This window comes from Festucalex cinctus, chromosome 3 (genome assembly GCF_051991245.1).
Source record: "Festucalex cinctus isolate MCC-2025b chromosome 3, RoL_Fcin_1.0, whole genome shotgun sequence".
NCBI classification, from domain to species: domain Eukaryota; kingdom Metazoa; phylum Chordata; class Actinopteri; order Syngnathiformes; family Syngnathidae; genus Festucalex; species Festucalex cinctus.
This window is the reverse complement of record NC_135413.1, coordinates 9,812,762-9,830,081: the sequence shown is the minus strand read 5'-3', so window position 1 is coordinate 9,830,081 and position 17,320 is coordinate 9,812,762. Positions and strand designations below refer to the sequence as shown.

The 17,320-nt window shown below is 39.8% G+C and overlaps 1 protein-coding gene across 3 annotated transcripts in view; it reads left to right on the top strand.

The window, feature by feature from the left end:
• sema3ab (sema domain, immunoglobulin domain (Ig), short basic domain, secreted, (semaphorin) 3Ab) overlaps positions 1–14,496 on the top strand; it is a 36,907-nt gene extending 22,411 nt beyond the window's left edge. For all 3 annotated transcript variants that reach the window (XM_077515725.1, XM_077515724.1, XM_077515726.1), the window contains exons 3-17: positions 195–257; positions 3,465–3,584; positions 4,759–4,849; positions 5,386–5,505; positions 5,825–5,967; positions 6,318–6,432; positions 6,509–6,578; positions 6,656–6,800; positions 6,876–7,095; positions 7,184–7,275; positions 8,005–8,046; positions 8,440–8,597; positions 9,941–10,008; positions 10,537–10,682; positions 12,579–14,496. In XM_077515725.1, coding sequence (XP_077371851.1) covers positions 195–257; positions 3,465–3,584; positions 4,759–4,849; positions 5,386–5,505; positions 5,825–5,967; positions 6,318–6,432; positions 6,509–6,578; positions 6,656–6,800; positions 6,876–7,095; positions 7,184–7,275; positions 8,005–8,046; positions 8,440–8,597; positions 9,941–10,008; positions 10,537–10,682; positions 12,579–13,088 — 2,103 coding nt within the window. In that variant the 3' untranslated portion in view covers positions 13,089–14,496. The remainder of the gene's footprint in view (positions 1–194; positions 258–3,464; positions 3,585–4,758; positions 4,850–5,385; positions 5,506–5,824; positions 5,968–6,317; positions 6,433–6,508; positions 6,579–6,655; positions 6,801–6,875; positions 7,096–7,183; positions 7,276–8,004; positions 8,047–8,439; positions 8,598–9,940; positions 10,009–10,536; positions 10,683–12,578) is intronic.
• Positions 14,497–17,320: the final 2,824 nt, after the last annotated feature.

Genomic DNA, 17,320 nt, shown 5'->3' with positions numbered 1-17,320 from the left:
TCGCACGACATCGCATGCTGCGCCAGGCACGTTAGCCGCTCTATGTTCACCTGGATGAATAATAGAGTAAACTGAAACTAAGTGGAGAACAAATCGCACCATGACCCTTTCAACCATTCTGTATACACACACACACACACACGTACGCACACGGGAGGAATGATTCTTTTGGTCTGTTTGGTTTGTGTTTGCAGATCCCTTGGCCGGCGTCTCCCATCAGGAGAGATGAATGCAAGTGGGCCGGAAAAGATCTTTCGGTAATAAAGCTGAATTTGTTCAATTGGGACAAGAAACAGGCCTGATAAATCAATTTTGATAGTCCATTACAAAAAAAAAAAACACCCAACAACTTCAATTTACTTATGGTTATTTTCTCCAGATGGACATTACTATCCACTTTGAAAACAATGTCTTCTTGTGTAGATAATAGTGCTAAGGAAAGAACTTTAACTACGTTTTTGTGGACAGAGCATAATAACAAGCATTCATATTTTCAGTAATCATGAGGAGAACACACTGGCATACTTGCCTCAGGTCTGATCGCAATCTCAGCACCAACTCATACCAGCATTTGCACTTAATCACAGCTAAAGCTTTCAAGAGCTCCATTTAAAAAAGCGAGGTTGAGTGGATATCTATTATGCTTTTCCAACCTAATACTATGATACCAAGCATGAAGAATATAGATACTAATATTTTCAAGGATCATCTGCATTACGCAATCTCTTTGTGCTACAGAAGCTTTGAATTTGCAGTTAGCAAATATATTTGTTGCAGTCACAAAATACCTTAACAAAAGTACCAAAGTAGCACCAAAGACCATAACCCAAAACGATTGACTGAATATGCAGTGGTTACACACTGAGATTATTGACTTATTTTAGAATGAAGGAGAACAATCCTCACTTTCTGGATGTCTTCGGAGTCATTCAGCTCAATTATGTTGGAAACAGAAATGTAATAAAATCTGTTTTCCTTGTTAAAAGTCAGGTTGAGCCCATCAAAAACAAACAGTCTGTCTCTATAAGGCATAGTTGAAGCCGCATGTAAGCACACTGAGATGATATGACGCCTCAGGCCATGTTGCTGTTTGTGCCTGAGCTCAGAGTTTGGAGATTGGCCAAGACAAGACTGGTACGAAGGATTTGAAGGACCATGAACTCCTTTGTGTGATATCTGTAAATATTATGGCGCAGATGAGTAGAGTGAGCCAAAGTGTTTTTTTTTAATCCCTCATAGAGGAAAAAGAACAGATAGAGAATTACAGAAGGATGCTAGAATGTATTGAAATGGTTGAGAGAAAAAAATGCATCCAAAAAGTGTGATTAGACACACAAATGCAAAGATTCAAACACGTACCGATAATCAAGCCAAATTTCAACATTTTTCCCCGTTACAACTAAAGTCAGCAAAGAGACGAACGATACTCGGATGTCTCTGAAAGATTATCATGAGCGATGGGTCTTATGCGGAACGTCACTTGACCAAAGCGGTAAACAGGTTGGCGGACTTCCTGTACATGCATCGTGACGTTAAGTATGGTCTGATGACATGATGCAGTTAATCTGCTATGAGGTATAAATTATGTAAATTCTTATTAGCACAATTATAACGTTAGTTGAGAGTAATGCATTATACAGGTATGTCTAATTCTGTCAGAGATATTTTGCTGATTCTTACTGACTATTTTCAAATATATAATTGTGATAGTTTTATACTATTAGGTCACAGTACCTTGTTTTTTGTTTTGTCTTGTTTTTTTAAGGCAAATACAAGTGTTTCGTCTTGCGGAAGTGTATAATCCTGATTGTAATCCTGTTGTGTGGGATAAATTGGGAAAACATTGTCAAAAAAATGTTTAAAAGTAAAGTTTAAAAAAAAATGACTTATGTCAGACCAGAGTATGAAAATTGTACATGTTAGTATGTGTATATGATTGAGATAGGTATTATGGTATATGTCTAGGAAATTTATGTATATATGTTTTTGGCAAATGCATGCATGTCTAAGTGCACTTGTATATATAACCAGGTTTATACATTTTATTTAAAAAAATAGTAAATAAGCTTAAATATATAAAGTAAAAGTGGTAGGACTAGATAAGGTTTTAACCTCTTCCTACTCCCTTTTGAACATGTAAACTAAGATTGATTGATGATTTCATTGGGGTTTTCTTTTCCTTTAATTTCTTTTTTTTTTCTGCTGTTTGCTTGTTTATATGTTCAATCAAATCAAAATCAAAAAATCAAATCTCTGATCTAATCGGAAAACGGTCAGGGCAGGCAAGCGTTGTAAAACCTGTTTAATATTTAGCAAACCCTAATGCACTGTCTGTGGTCAAGACAGTTGGCCCGTGCCACTGACTCTGTAATTGTGGCAAGGGAACAGTAACGAATTAGGAAGCTCACACTGTTGCAGGACAAAAATGGGAGCAACAGGTTGTTCCAAGTTTTTGTGTAACACGTCTCATAAGTGAGTATCCATCGTAATAGAAATGGTAAGCGGAAGTGTTTGCAACCAAAACAGAGATTAGATACCTGACGACAAGTGAACAGCTGGTCTTGCGTCTTCTTCCCCTTCTTATTCTTTGCATTTTTCAACAGTCTGTATGTCCTGCGGCAGACTTCATTTTCTCGCCATATGTGGGATCCCTCACAAAAAAAAAAAAAAGCTAAAAAATGATTTTAAAAAAATCGGTAATTGTGTACTACACTTAAGATGACAATGTTTAAACTTGCAACACATTGCACTGCTTTCATAAATGCACATAAATCCTTGGGTATGACAGTGCAAAACTCAGTGGCTGTCTGTGTACGACCCATTAAAGCCAGATGAGTTTAGTTATGCATAATTTGTGACTTTTTTTTCCGCTGCCCTTTTTAATATGTGATGACACAGTTTCATTTGAGGTCAGGTCTGCCTGCCATGTGCTGCAAGAGTGCGCAAGGAAATAAATACGCCTTATGGCAGCGGGACAGTGGATACAAGCACATTCAGATGTCACATGCAAGCAGCATAATAATGTCTGCCTGCAAAATGAAGGGTCGTAAGTAATGAGACCCTGTGTTAGATGCAGAGCGACATGAAAGCGTGTGCTACTTTTTCAACACTGGTAAATTATGGAAGATGTTCATTAACAGCCAAATTGTGTAATTTATGGTAATTGAGATCAGACAAGGATGTCTGGGAAAGCGGGAAGTATGTTTGAGTGCAATAATGAGGGTGGACTAAGGGAGGAGATGTCAAGCTGGTGGAAGAGTTACATGCACAATCACGAATCAGCATAGTGCACTCTGCGTGGGATTACACTAGATTATAGTCCAGTGTGATCTCAAATCTCTTATTGGATTTTCCTCTTGTGTTTGGCTGTGTTTTTCTTTTTTTCCCACAGATCAACCGTAACACATCCGCTTGAGCCCTGGACCAGTCTGAAATGATGGTTTATTTTTGCTTTTATTCCTCAGAGAGAGTGCGCAAACTTTGTCAAGGTGCTGCAGCCATTCAACCAGACTCACCTCTACGTGTGTGGAACAGGAGCATTTCACCCGGTGTGTTCTTACCTAGAGGTGGGCAAGAAATTAGAGGTACGTCTGTGTGATATTGCATAGCTTTTAAAAATCATTTCTTCACTAATACAAATCACACAAAGGTGCAGGAAGAACTCTTTCTTTCAATAACCTACATTATATGACTCGTATGTATTTGAGGGAAGGAATTGCTTTTTAAGCATGCTAAGGTTACTGAGTCATACTAAAAACCAAAATATTTCACATATTTCATGTTTTGTTTTTTAATTCAGTCAAAGAAATGACTGCTCACTATCATTGCAGCTGAAAAATACATTTTCCGTATATTGTAGTTCCACAAATGGCAGTGCAATTAATACAATGGGTCTTTGCTTTAAAAGTTTTGGAGTAGTTAAAATAATTTAATAATAATCCATCCATCCATTTTCTTGACCGCTTATTCCTCACAAGGGTCGCGGGGCTGCTGGCGCCTATCTCAGCTGGCTCTGGGCAGTAGGCGGGGGACACCCTGGACTGGTTGAATTTAATAATAATAATTTAACTATTAAAAATAATTACGAGAATTATTGAGAATGTATGCCATGTGATCGAGATAAATTGCAAGAGAGACAAGTTCCAGAACATAAACATGGATGCACATAACTATACAGAGATGTTTTTATTAAATACAAAACAAAACTAAAGCAACTTCCAGAGGGCTGCCTAGTATATGTGGTTCAACTTTAGCTGGAATCAGACAAAATTGATGTTTTTAAAGAATACTTGGAATTGGCTAAAATGGCCCACGTTGTGAACAGGTGTTCTTGAGACATTTTGGAGTGCCTACGCATAATAGACATGCCTGCCAAATTCCAAGTTGACAACTGAAACCGCTGAGGCATTTTTGGGGTTTTACACTTTTAGCAGAATGAACAAAACAGAAAAATTTGCTTAGGTTTTGAGTATAGATAAGCACACACAAAATGATTTATTTGATAGAATAATTACAAAACAAAGGGAAATATGCAATTCAAGAGAAGTCAGTGGACTGTATATCTCTTGAGGTTTACACTAATGTACCTCTCATCTGATCAACTGCCTTTTCTGGGGTGCTAAAATGTACTGCAGTCCTAAAGGCAAGTTGGCAAAGTCCATTCCAGGGAAACATTACCATACTAATTGCAATATGCATTGAACAAACATCCCCAAATCCCCAAAATCCACAGAGCAACTTTGTGTTTTCTCCACTCAGGACAACATTTTCCGACTGCTGCCTCACATCGAAAACGGCAGAGGAAAAAGTCCCTACGATCCGAAACTTCTCACAGCGTCCATGCTGATTGGTGAGTCCCAGACATGCCGGAAAAATCTTGTTTACATGGGACTGAAAACACCCTCTGCCCTTCTCTTTCACTGATCTTAAAAAGAATTGCCTCTAGTCTGTCATTCACGCCGAGTGAATATGCTTTGTAGTTGCTATTTTGACACTGGGAACCCGTCATTGACAGGACTGTAAGCTATTTGAGTCTGGATACCTCCTTTTGAGAGCCGGCTTATCGCAGATGACACTCTCAGTGTTTGCGATAAGTGGTCAGTATTTGGTGAACAAAGAGCCAGACAGTCATCTGTCACCAATTATTGGCTGTCACTATCTGTGACATCGCACCATTTAACCTGACAGATGGCTGCTTTCCAGCCTGTCACTTCTCATCACTATTTTTCTGTCTTTTGTCTCCCACACCTTATTATGAACACCCCCAACACACCCCATCTCTTTCTCATCTTGGGACATTTTCAGTGGGAAAGATACACCCTTCAGGATTTCCATTAAAAAAAAAGTCCATTGTGCTTCTACTCACTTCTCTCCCTGTGTTCTCAGATGGAGAATTGTACGCGGGCACGTCAGCTGACTTCATGGGACGGGACTTTGCCATCTTCCGAACCTTAGGAAAGCATCACCCAATCAGGACAGAGCAGCATGATTCCCGCTGGCTCAATGGTGAGACAACTCCCCTTTCAAGTTAATTTATCAAGCTAGAACAGAACGCAGCCTTCCCCAAAGTGTTCCCAGATCGGTGCGTTCTGCACTCCGATGAGCAAAGATGACACGAAAACAAATTTGTAAAAGACCTGATTCAGATGTTCAATTCCATCCGTTTTTCTTCTTTCCACTTCCATAATCTTGAGTGCAAAAACAACACTATCAAAAAAATTGTGTACTATTGCAGTCGTCGATTAATCCAACCTAAATAAATCATGTGCAGTTGTGAACCTGCATTTGCCTAATGTGCATCTCTCTCTACATGTGGGGAGAGTAGATCCCAGGTTCGTTGGCGTCCACCTGATTCCAGAGAGCGACAACCCGGAGGATGATAAAATCTACCTGTTCTTCAGAGAGAACGCCATTGATGGCGAGCACGCCGGGAAAGCCACACACGCTCGAATTGGCCAGCTGTGCAAAGTATGAACAATAGTAGGCCCGCCAACACAGACTCACTCACACAGTCCATTATGTGTGGGGGCTTCCATACTTACTGGGGTGGGGGGAAGGACACTTGACTGGTGTCTGAGAGGCTTGCATATGGCTGCTCTCAGAGGTTGTTGTCTATGGTTATATTTAGATCTTACAGGAAAGTGGGCTTTGTTTTTCAAAGTACAATCATCCACATGACAAAAACCTGAGAGAAGTGTCACCCAAAGCTGGGAGTCAAAGATGAACTCAGTGGCACCACTATGTTCACCTACACCTTACAGAACGTGGAGATGCTTAATCGTTGGCGTTGAGATAAAATCCTGCTCTTAATTACTCAGAACGACCTCGGGGGCCACAGGAGTCTTGTGAATAAGTGGACCACCTTCTTAAAGGCTCGTCTCGTATGCTCTGTGCCAGGAAGTAACGGCATCGACACACACTTTGATGAACTACGTGAGTTGCCGCTAAATAAATGACACAATTCAGTACAGCGATTGCAAATGTCTTGAAGATATGTTTTGCCTTTCAGAGGATGTTTTTCTCACCAGCACCAAAGATCCCAAGAGCCCAATCATCTATGCGGTATTCACCACATCCAGGTACTGGGGGTGACTCTGGAGTAATTTTATCATAATTAGTGATTTCACAGTTGAACGTGTTCTTTCCATACCATTAGCAACATCTTCAAGGGTTCAGCCGTGTGCATGTACAGCATGACTGACATCCGCAGAGTCTTTCTGGGTCCATACGCTCATAGAGATGGACCCAACTATCAGTGGGTGCCCTTCCAAGGACGAGTTCCTTACCCACGGCCTGGCACAGTGAGTGTATTAATCAGAATGAAATGAATCCAATTTCAATGAATGGGACTCACTGATGACTCACTTTATCTGTAGTGTCCCAGTAAGACATTCGGAGGATTCGGCACGACCAAGGACCTTCCAGATGAAGTCGTAGTCTTTGCCCGAAGCCACCCAGCCATGTTCAATCCTGTCTACCCGATCAACAACAGACCGATCATTGTTAGAACTGACGTGGATTATCAATTCACGCAGATAGTGGTGGACAAAGTAGAAGCAGAAGACGGCCAGTATGACGTCATGTTCATTGGCACAGGTACTACAATTCACTGAAAGAATTCAGAATGTAGCTTTTTGGAAAGCCGATTGTGCTTTACATAATGAATATTGTGGTTTTGTACCAGACATTGGAACAATTCTGAAAGTGGTATCCATCCCAAGAGGCTCATGGCATGACCTGGAGGAAGTGCTGCTGGAGGAAATGACCGTTTTCAGAGTAAGTTATTCTCTCCTCACTTCGATTATTGTTATCCCCAGGGCTGTGCAGATCAATCCAAATATCAATAGAATCGATACTAACGTGAGTATCGGTATCGGATCGATACCAGAGCACTAGTATCAATATTTTACATTTATTGGTTTCTCATGGGTCCCTTGTGCAATTCTTTTGTAGCACACGTGCATGTGCTGATCTGCCAATCACAGCGGTATTAATATTAATAGAATTAATTATTTTTACGGTGAATGACATATGACAATGAGTCATACTATGCTTAATTTGAGCTTTTCCAACTACTAGTTGAGCTAAGTATTCATGCAGCACAACAATGTAAGTATCGTTTATGTAATGTGACGAGACTAGAGGAACTTCAGTGGCTGACATTTCTTTGAATGTAAAAGAGTGACAGGGACTAAGAATATGAAGATTATTACTACTTTGCAAATTTAAATAACAGCCCGTGTATGTTTCCATTGAGGATATTATATTATGGAACGTTTAAGAACTTAACAAGAAATTCTAAATTAAAAAAAAAAAGGAAAAAGCTATTTAATAAGACAAATGATTTAAAATACCATATTTTATGAACATTAAAGCATTTGATATCAGTATCGGCAATATTGGCAACAATCTTTACTTGGTATCGATCAATACCAAAATATCAAGTATTGCACAGCTCTAGTTATCCCTGTAAGTCTTCTACAGCTTCCCATATGTGTGTTACAGAAGCCAACAGCCATTACAGCGATGGAGCTTTCAACAAAGCAGGTATTTATAATCAACAGAAGAGCAATTTCACATAGAACTTTCAAAGACAAATGGTCTATTAATCAGAAAAACAGCATGTGACACAGAAAGAGATAAATTCAGAGACACTAATTCATGTCATTGGATCGCAAAAACTTGTTTTCACTTCATCGTACATTCAGTAAAATAACCTTTTCTATGAGTAGTCAAAACATTTGACTGTGCATCTTATTCATACATCAGCAATAAACCCATCATCCGTTTGGATCCCCGGGGTAAACTGTTAGCACATATGCTAATGATATGATAATGTTTGCAAAGTAGCATTCACTTCACAAATCCAAATGTTTAGAACCTTGGCACAAACAATCCATGTTTTGGTGCATAATCATATCTTGTGATCTATCTGCGCAGCAACAACTGTACCTGGGCTCAGATATGGGTGTGTCCCAAATGCCTTTGCATCGCTGTGAGGTTTACGGAAAGGCCTGTGCTGAATGCTGCCTGGCAAGGGACCCTTACTGTGCGTGGGACGGGACCGAGTGCTCCAGATACTTCCCCATGGCGAAGAGGTACTAGACACGTCTTTCACGATCACATAAAGGATTTTAGTAAATTTTCCAAAGGGGCCACATTGGAAACCGGAAGAGTTTTCGGGGGCCGCACCAACATGATGATCTCAACTGGATTAAAAAATAACTTAATTTAGTTACTGTACATAAAATATGAAATTGTTTTGATGAGCTGCTAACTCATGCCGTAACAACCTAACTCATTCAAGCCATTCATAGTCAAGAATCTCTAATCCTAATAAAGAGAGACAATCAGAGAAAGAGTTAACAATAATATTGACTGTGATGAATAATGATAAATAAATATTATACACCCATTATGTACAGCATGTGAAACTGCTGCTACAATAGACGTATTATCAGACCAAATCCCCCTTGACCTCTTCCTTCCACTGTGCAAGGAAATAATTTTGCAAACACAAGGATCACTGTCCTGCATTGTCGCTAGCATCTTTTTGGAAAAATAGTTGCCAGAGGGGGTCGGAAAACTCACTAAATATAGCAAAAATGCCTCCAAGCAGGCAACATTACAGACAAGTTGTAATGTTCTCTCTCTCTTGTGCAGTCCACACGAGGCCACATAAAAAAAAGCACAACTTTCAAAATATAAACATTGCATAGTTGATGTTTTATTTTGACTTCATGAACACTGCGAGGGCTGGTCGGAGTCTACGGATGGGCCAGATGTGCCCTGCGGGTTGTACCTTGCCCGGGTATGTGTTACATTTGCTGCCAAGATATACTGTACGTGGTGTTTAATTTGAATATAAACACAGTTGCTATTATTTTAGGTGATAACTACCAGATGGAAGGTTAATTATGCCAAGAAGCAATCGTATTTGAGCAATTATCTGTTGATCAGGTTGAAGAATTTAATAAGAGAGTCAATTAGAGATGAAATAATGACAAAGCATTGCATCCAACACAAAAGACCACACAAAATGTGTACTTAAAATGACTACGAACAAATGTATTTAACTCAAAATTAGTCAAGCGATTGTCAGTAAGACATTAACAGTTGTCAGTTACATACCCAAATTCATTAGTCAAGTTGGAGTTGAAGATTTGTTTGAATAGTTGAAGTTCTATGCTTACAAGAACCAATGTGATGTTTGGTGTCAGGATGAATTAGACAAGAGGCAGTAGGTTTTGTGAAAAGCTGCTTCTTTTGTGAGATTTACTCCCACGCAAAGCTTCGCGGGCCTTATTGATTTGGACAGTAACCTTATGTTAGAGGAAAAAAAACATTTCATACAAACACAACCACTGAAAGCTCCAACCTCGGGATTCATGATCTACACAAGCATAAAGGTCACTGCTGGCTGCTCTTTGTGTTTCTGCAGGCGTACCAGGAGACAAGATATCAGGAATGGAGACCCACTTACACAATGTTCAGATCTGCAGCAGCATGGTACAGCAATTATGATAATTACGCTTTAATTGAACATGTTGTAATGTTTCTTTTTTTTTTAGTGGTATTTGCATTTACAGAAACTGGATGAAAGCACACAAAAGAAATTCACTGCAGCGTATACAATAGCCTGGGTTGCACTGGAAGACTTACTTTTTCTAAAGTGGCAAAAACAAAGCATGCCTTTTGGTTTTCTACATTTTTGACAGTAGGTGTTAGTCCATCTTAAAAAGTTTAATAAAGCCTAGTATTTAACATTAAACTATAAGCAATGGCACAGACAGACTACGAGTCAATGTCCCATCCAAATAATTAGGTAAAATGACCACATAATGTTACAGTACAGAGCTTAGTTGACACAGCAACAACATGTGTTTCACATTGTGCAAAATTGGATCATGGACCGTTTCCAGCATTAGCCAAACATCTTTATACTTTTCAACTGCAGTCAGTCTAGTGAGTTATGAGGTATGAAGTGAGGTGTAAACATGCGTGACTTACAGCATACGCTCTGATTATTTGTCTTAGATGAATTCAGCGAACAGAAAACCCTGGAGGACAAAAGCGTCTACGGTGTGGAGAACAGCAGCACCTTCCTCGAGTGCAGCCCCAAGTCGCAGCGAGCGCTGACTTACTGGCAGTTTCAGCATTCTCCTGACGGGCGCAAACAGGAGGTTGGAAATTCCTCGACACTTTTAGAGCCTGATGCTGTTTGCAGAGCTACTTGAAAGAAATTCAGACTGGATTTACACTTCATGGTTCAAGTGACTCAAGTGAGGTCTCATGAGGTGCCATCTTTAGATCAGAATCAGATCTCTTCTCAAAAAAATTAAAATAAGAGATAAAATCCAATACGTATCAGTTTGATTTTAATTTTATTTAGGCTAGCCCATTGAGATGCAGCACCTGATTTTTGAGTGACAGCATTCAATGTGAGTGCAGCGTAAACGTGTAAATCGAATATGTTCCGTCAATGGGATCTTGAGCTCAGAGAAATGCACAGATCGGCATTTTATGCTGAAAAATTGTTTTTCAAGGTACGCCATGGTTTTAAGAAGTCATATGACATGACGCAAGTCAGGCTCAAGTTTCAATTTTTAGGACTTGTGACTTGCTTGCCAAAAACTTGGGAAAGACTTGACATCACTTTAGACTTGACCTAACTTGAACTGTATGACTTGACAAGTCAGTCATCTTGTTCAAAGTTGCAAGTCAGCATATTAATACAATATGAGTTTTTAAGAAGTGAAGAAAGAAAGATTTTTTTCCTCCATTCACACTGATTTGGCAATCCAGTCAGCATTACTTGTCTGTGTGGACTAAATAAAAACCAACAGCGAAGGTACCAACTCCGAAGGTCATTAAAGGCCGTTTTCACTCAGGAAAATTAACTTTTTAAATACAGGATGTACACACTTTAACTTTTTCTCAGTCTACACATCTGGGCTTATGTTAATGTTTAGTCTGTATTTTTTTCAGCCTGTGTTTTGCCATTTTGTGTTTGTTTTGTAAACAGCGGGACGTTTCTGGGGAAAGACAGTGTTTACAACCCTCCAGCCAATCGCAGAGCGGGGGGTGGCGTGTCGCAAACGGGGCGGGTGAATTTGTCGGCTGCGTGACGTCACTCCCGCGGCAATTTGAAAGCATGCACGGATTATTTTATTTTTTTTATTATTTTTTCACTCACTCACTCACTCACTCACTCACTCACTCACTCACTCACTCACTCACTCACTCACTCACAGAAGCTTACATATGTGAATGAGTGAGTGAAAAAAATAATAATCCGTGCGGGATTGCTGCGGGAGTGATGTCACGCAGCCGACACCTTCGCCCGGCCCCGTTTGCGACACGCCACCCTCTGCCCTGCGATTGGCTGGAGGGCTGTAAACACTGTCTTTCCACAGAAACGTCCCGCTGTTTACAAAACAAACACAAAATGGCAAAATACAGGCTAGGGGTGTGGGCGTTTAGGATAAAATCACCACCAGGCATTAACATAAGCCCAGATCTGTACATTGATAAGTAGTTTGTTTGATTAAATCCTGTATTTAAAAAGTGCCTTTTCCTGAGTGAAACCGGCAGACTGGGCCTTTAATTTGAAATTCATGGATTATTTTGTCGATAACTTTGGCAAAAATAGGATGGCAAACCGCATGCTTTGCAACTCACAGATTGAAGACACAAGAACGACAACGCCTAACTTCATTTGTAAACCCACAAAGCTAGGTAAGCAGGACCAGTAAGAATTGTGTGATTCTGAACATTTAAATACAGATAAAATGGTTTCTGAAAACTGTCCAAACTGTTAGTTTTGACTGTTGCTTCACTTGAGGGTTTGCATTGTTTCATGTGTTCCAACAGTGTTATCACAGCCATATTGGATAGGTTTGACTTGAAATGTACATAACGGCAGACAGTCAAAATAATTACATAGCCTACAGGCATTAAAGTTGGAATGTAACACTTGGTCCTGCCGTGTAAATCCAGCCATAGAAAATACAAATTGTTCAAGTTTTCAGTTTCACATACTGCCCTTGCTTATTTGAAAATGTTATTTTTTCCCACAGATCAAATCAGAGGAGCGTTTTTTCTGCACAGAGCAAGGCCTGTTGATTCGCACGCTCAACAAGAAAGACACTGGAATCTATCTGTGCCAGGCAGTGGAGCACGGCTTCATGCAGACGCTTCTGAAGGTGACCTTGGAGGTGATCGACACCGAGCGACTTGAGGATCTGCTGCACGGTGACGACGAGGCCGTCGCCAACACGTCGGTGCAGGACCTCCTACCGCCTCGGGACGCGGAAAATCACAAGCTCTGGTACCGAGACTTCCTGTCTTTGGTCAATCACCCGACTTTGAACAGCGTGGACGAGTTCTGCGAGCAGGTTTGGAAGCGGGAGCGCAAGCATAAGAGGCAGAAAGCTCACCTGGTGCAGCACCAACAGAAGGCGGTGCTCAACGTGCACAGCCACATGCACAATCAAGGCCTGGCAGCCAAGTGGAAACACCTGCAGGAGAGGCAAAAGGGCCGCAACCGGAGGACCCACGAGCTGGAGCGGGCCCCCCGCAGTGTCTGACCCATAAACCTTGTCTGAATGCAACCTCCTCCCACCACACACACTATTCTCATCCTGTGTCCCTCATGGCTATTCCCATTAACTGAGCTCCAGACTCTTTCCACAGTGACTGGCTTTGAAATCATATTTCTTCCGCCCCAAACTGCCAGCTGCTGTGTTCCGTGCACGGACGTACAGCACTGAGGAGTGTTGTGTCACAACGGATGGTCGGGTTATGTTATCTCAGCTGGCCTCAGCTGCTCGAATAGCACAAGAGTGAACACACAAACCCGCCTCTTAGACACTCGGTGGCTTCACGGGCTTGCGAGTTCAATGACAATTTAATGTCCACGACACGAACGCGACTGGAGGGGAAGTGGACGCATAGAAGCACAAGACGACAGCCCAAGCACTGCACGACACTGGGAGGACCGCAACGTCACCACAAATATGTAGCTACAAACATGTAAATACTATTTGACATACAAAAAGGGAGTGTCTCACATTTTTTTCATGTCCTTTCTCCTGATAGATTTATTTAAGAAGCCATTTTGTACTCATCTGTGTGTCCATGCCATAAGATAAGCTTGACAAACAAAAGACGTGGTGTATGCTTCATGTTCTGTCCATCTCAGCAGATTCTTGCCGACGTTCCTCAGCATCCTCCAAACGCGTTGTCTCCGTGCATGAAATGCGACAAGTTATTTCGACGTCGAATATAATCTTCTGCTACCTGTATATTTATTGCTTATGCTTCTATGTGCAATGTGAAAATACTTCGATATTACAACGTCTGGCTGTTTTATTGGACCAAGCGTATTATCACAAATATTTTAAGACTGGAAATATCAAGGAGATATTTGGCAATGATGTGCACTGAGCAATAACACAATATCGCTCATTCGGTATTTCTTCATTAAATATCCTCCAAATCTTTCTCTGAAGCACAAGCTGGAATGTAGCTGTGAACATGATGTAAATACAGACGCTATTTTACATGTTTGATGACATGGCGTGCTAGTGCACGTGACTACTATTGTAGCGATTGCCGCAGTAATGTCTCATCTCATGGTCAGCACACAGGACACACCATTAAAGATGTAAATACTGTTTTTGAGTGTACAATTACCTGATTGTTAAAAGGAGTTATTAAAATAATGAATCTATTCAGACAGCAACACACCAGCTAACACGATACCAAGCAACAATGTATATAGAAACAAGTGTGAAACACATCAAAACAGTATGTCGTCGTTGAGTGTTTCTAAGCCTTATCTACCATCGTGACTGTGGATGATGAAAAACACGATATGAGCTAAACAATAATGTAACTAAGGCTATTCATGCAATAGGAGAAGCCGATAATCATAAAGAGATAATATATGATTCCAAGTGAGGATTTCAAGCTCTGCTGCTTTGGCATGGTGATGTATTCTACTCTTCCAATAAATGTTTCTTCATAATATAAATGTATTCCGTGTGTGTGTGGGTGTGTGTGTGCGCGTGTATTTAGAATGTATACTTCAAGTGCTAATAATATACGTACGTTTCTACCCATCCCTAAGCATTACATAACTCATTTTATGTCATAAATCATAGACGGAAGACTACCAGCTCCCAAATATTGAATAGCAAATTAATGTAGGGTTGTCACTATTATTATTATTATTATTATTATTATTATTATTATTATTATTATTATTAGCAGTAGTAGTAGTAGTATTAAGAATCAATTACTCTATCAATTATTCCAGTGATCAATTGAATAATCCTTATTTTATTTTGCATTAAACTTTTTTTTTTTTCTTTTTTTTTTAATTAACCAATTATTGTTGTTTATTTGGCAATGTTTAGTGATAAAAACAACAAAGCAATCTATTTAAAATTAATTCAGTTACTGGTTCGGTCATTTTTTATTTTTTATTTTTTTAAAGTAAAAGTAGATGTTTGCAAATGGCTTATTCTGATTAAACACGTGAAATAATCAGCTTTCATGAAGGATGAGAGAAATCAGAATAATTACTGTTGAGAGGCTGACATAGGAGGATTTGGACAATTTCAAGTTAAAACAATTGCTCTAATTGTTAGCTGGTGAATAATTTCATATTTGATCAGTTGCTGATTAATCAAGACTTTTTTCTTTTTTTTTAACACTTCTAAATGTTTGTATTATGCAGCGTCCCTGGCAATAGGCTACTGTATTGTATATTTTAAAAGACATCAACACGTGTGAGGAATGTGGCATCTCCCGTTGTTAGCACAACCGTTTCACTCGCAGCACCATAAACTACACTTGCAGAGTGTCAGTGAATAAGTTCAAAGTGTGCTAAAACAACAAAAATAATATTGACAACCTCCATCTATTGCAATGCATTATGGTCAAGAATGAACAAGAGTCAGACACTTGCGTTATGTGTGCTGCACTACTTCCCTCCAGTGGTTGTCATCTAGCAGTACAAGGCACGATATATTTTTTGCAGGACGTTATATACAGTTCTTAAGTTTAACTAAAATCTAGTTTTTACAGCAAACTTACATCATAGTATTTCATTTGAATCCTTCAGAAGCATCAATCACCTTAATACATTTCATGTATCCTGTCACATCATCTCCATTTGTAACCCAGATTGGAGTATGCTTTAATACGGAACGAGACTGCCCTCTGGCGGCTGATAATAACAAGCCTCGATGTGCATGATGGAAAATTGGCGGCTCCCAAGTCCCAACTCATGGACGAGTGAGCGGCTGTCCTGACGTGATCGAAGTGCCAATACACACAAGTGGAAGAAGTGACTCACATACCGAGATTAGGGAGAAGTTACAGGCCTTATTTATTTTTATTGCTATGAAACTCTTGCTGGAGATTGACCATGTTTGTGTGAGGGTGCCAGGTAACATCATAATAAAGGATTTAAAAGAATAATCATAAGTGATGCTCTAATGCAAAAAATGAATACTACTCATCTGGGCATTGGTGGAGCATGCATGAAGTAGAAAATTCTTTAACAATATTTTAAACTACATAATAAAGTGGAAGTCAACCCTAAAATCTTCTTTATGACATTATTTTCTATGAATCCCCACATGTTTAAACACAGTATTGAGATTAATATTGTGTTTGTGGAATATGAGTTAAAGGCAGGGTCTTCCGTTTTCATTCAGGAAAATGTACTTTATAAATACTGGATGTATAGCCATGAATTCCTTTTCAATCGACACCTCTGGGCTTCTGTTAATGTGTGGTGGTGATTTTTTCCTAAACCCCTACACACCTAATCTGTATTTTGCCATTTTGTGTTTGTTTTGTCAACAGCAGGACGTTTCTGTGGACAGACAGGTGTTTAACCCTCCAGCCAATCGCAGAGCGGGGGGCAGGTCACTCACTGTCGCCAGATGGGGCCTTGCGAATTTGTCGGCGGCATGACGTCATGGATACATACATATATATATATATATATATATATATATATATATATATATATATATATATATATATATATATATATATTTTTTTTTTTTTTTTTTTCACTGACTAAAAAAAAAAATAAAATAAAATAAAATAAAAAATAGTCCATGCGTGCTGTCAAGTTGGAGTGATGTCATGTATCCGACAAATTCTCCCGGCCCCGTCTGTCGACAGTGAGTGACACACCCCCGCTCTGCGATTAGCTGGAGGTGTAGACAACTGCCTGTCCACAGAAACGTCCCGCTGTTGACAAAACAAACACAAAATGGCAGAATTCAGGCTGGGTGGGGTAGGAAAAAAAATCACCACCACACATTAACAGAAGCCCAGAGGTGTATATTGAGAAGGAGTTCTTGGGTTTAAGTCCTGTATTTATATAGTGCATTTTGCTGAGTGAAAACGGAAGGAGTAAAATCCACCTGTTTTTAAACCATCTCAGCAGCTCTTTTGGGACTTGCTGTTGGCTAAAAATGACATCACAGTTGCTCAGGTAGCGACCAATCACGCCTCAGTTTCAGAAACTAGATGATTGCATTTAGATATAATATACACCACCCAAATGATCTGAGGTACTTAATTAATCTACTTGTATAGTGGTAGTCAGAATTGTCTTTTTCTCTCTGTCTCTGTCTCTCTCTCACTCTCTTTCTATGGAAAGATATTGTGGTCCGTCATCGTCTCATCCCTTTACCAACAGTCTGAACTTTGTGCTGCTGTTATCAAAATGATTCCAGAAACACTATAATTCATGTCCAATCTATTAATTCAACAACTGAGTGCTTCACAA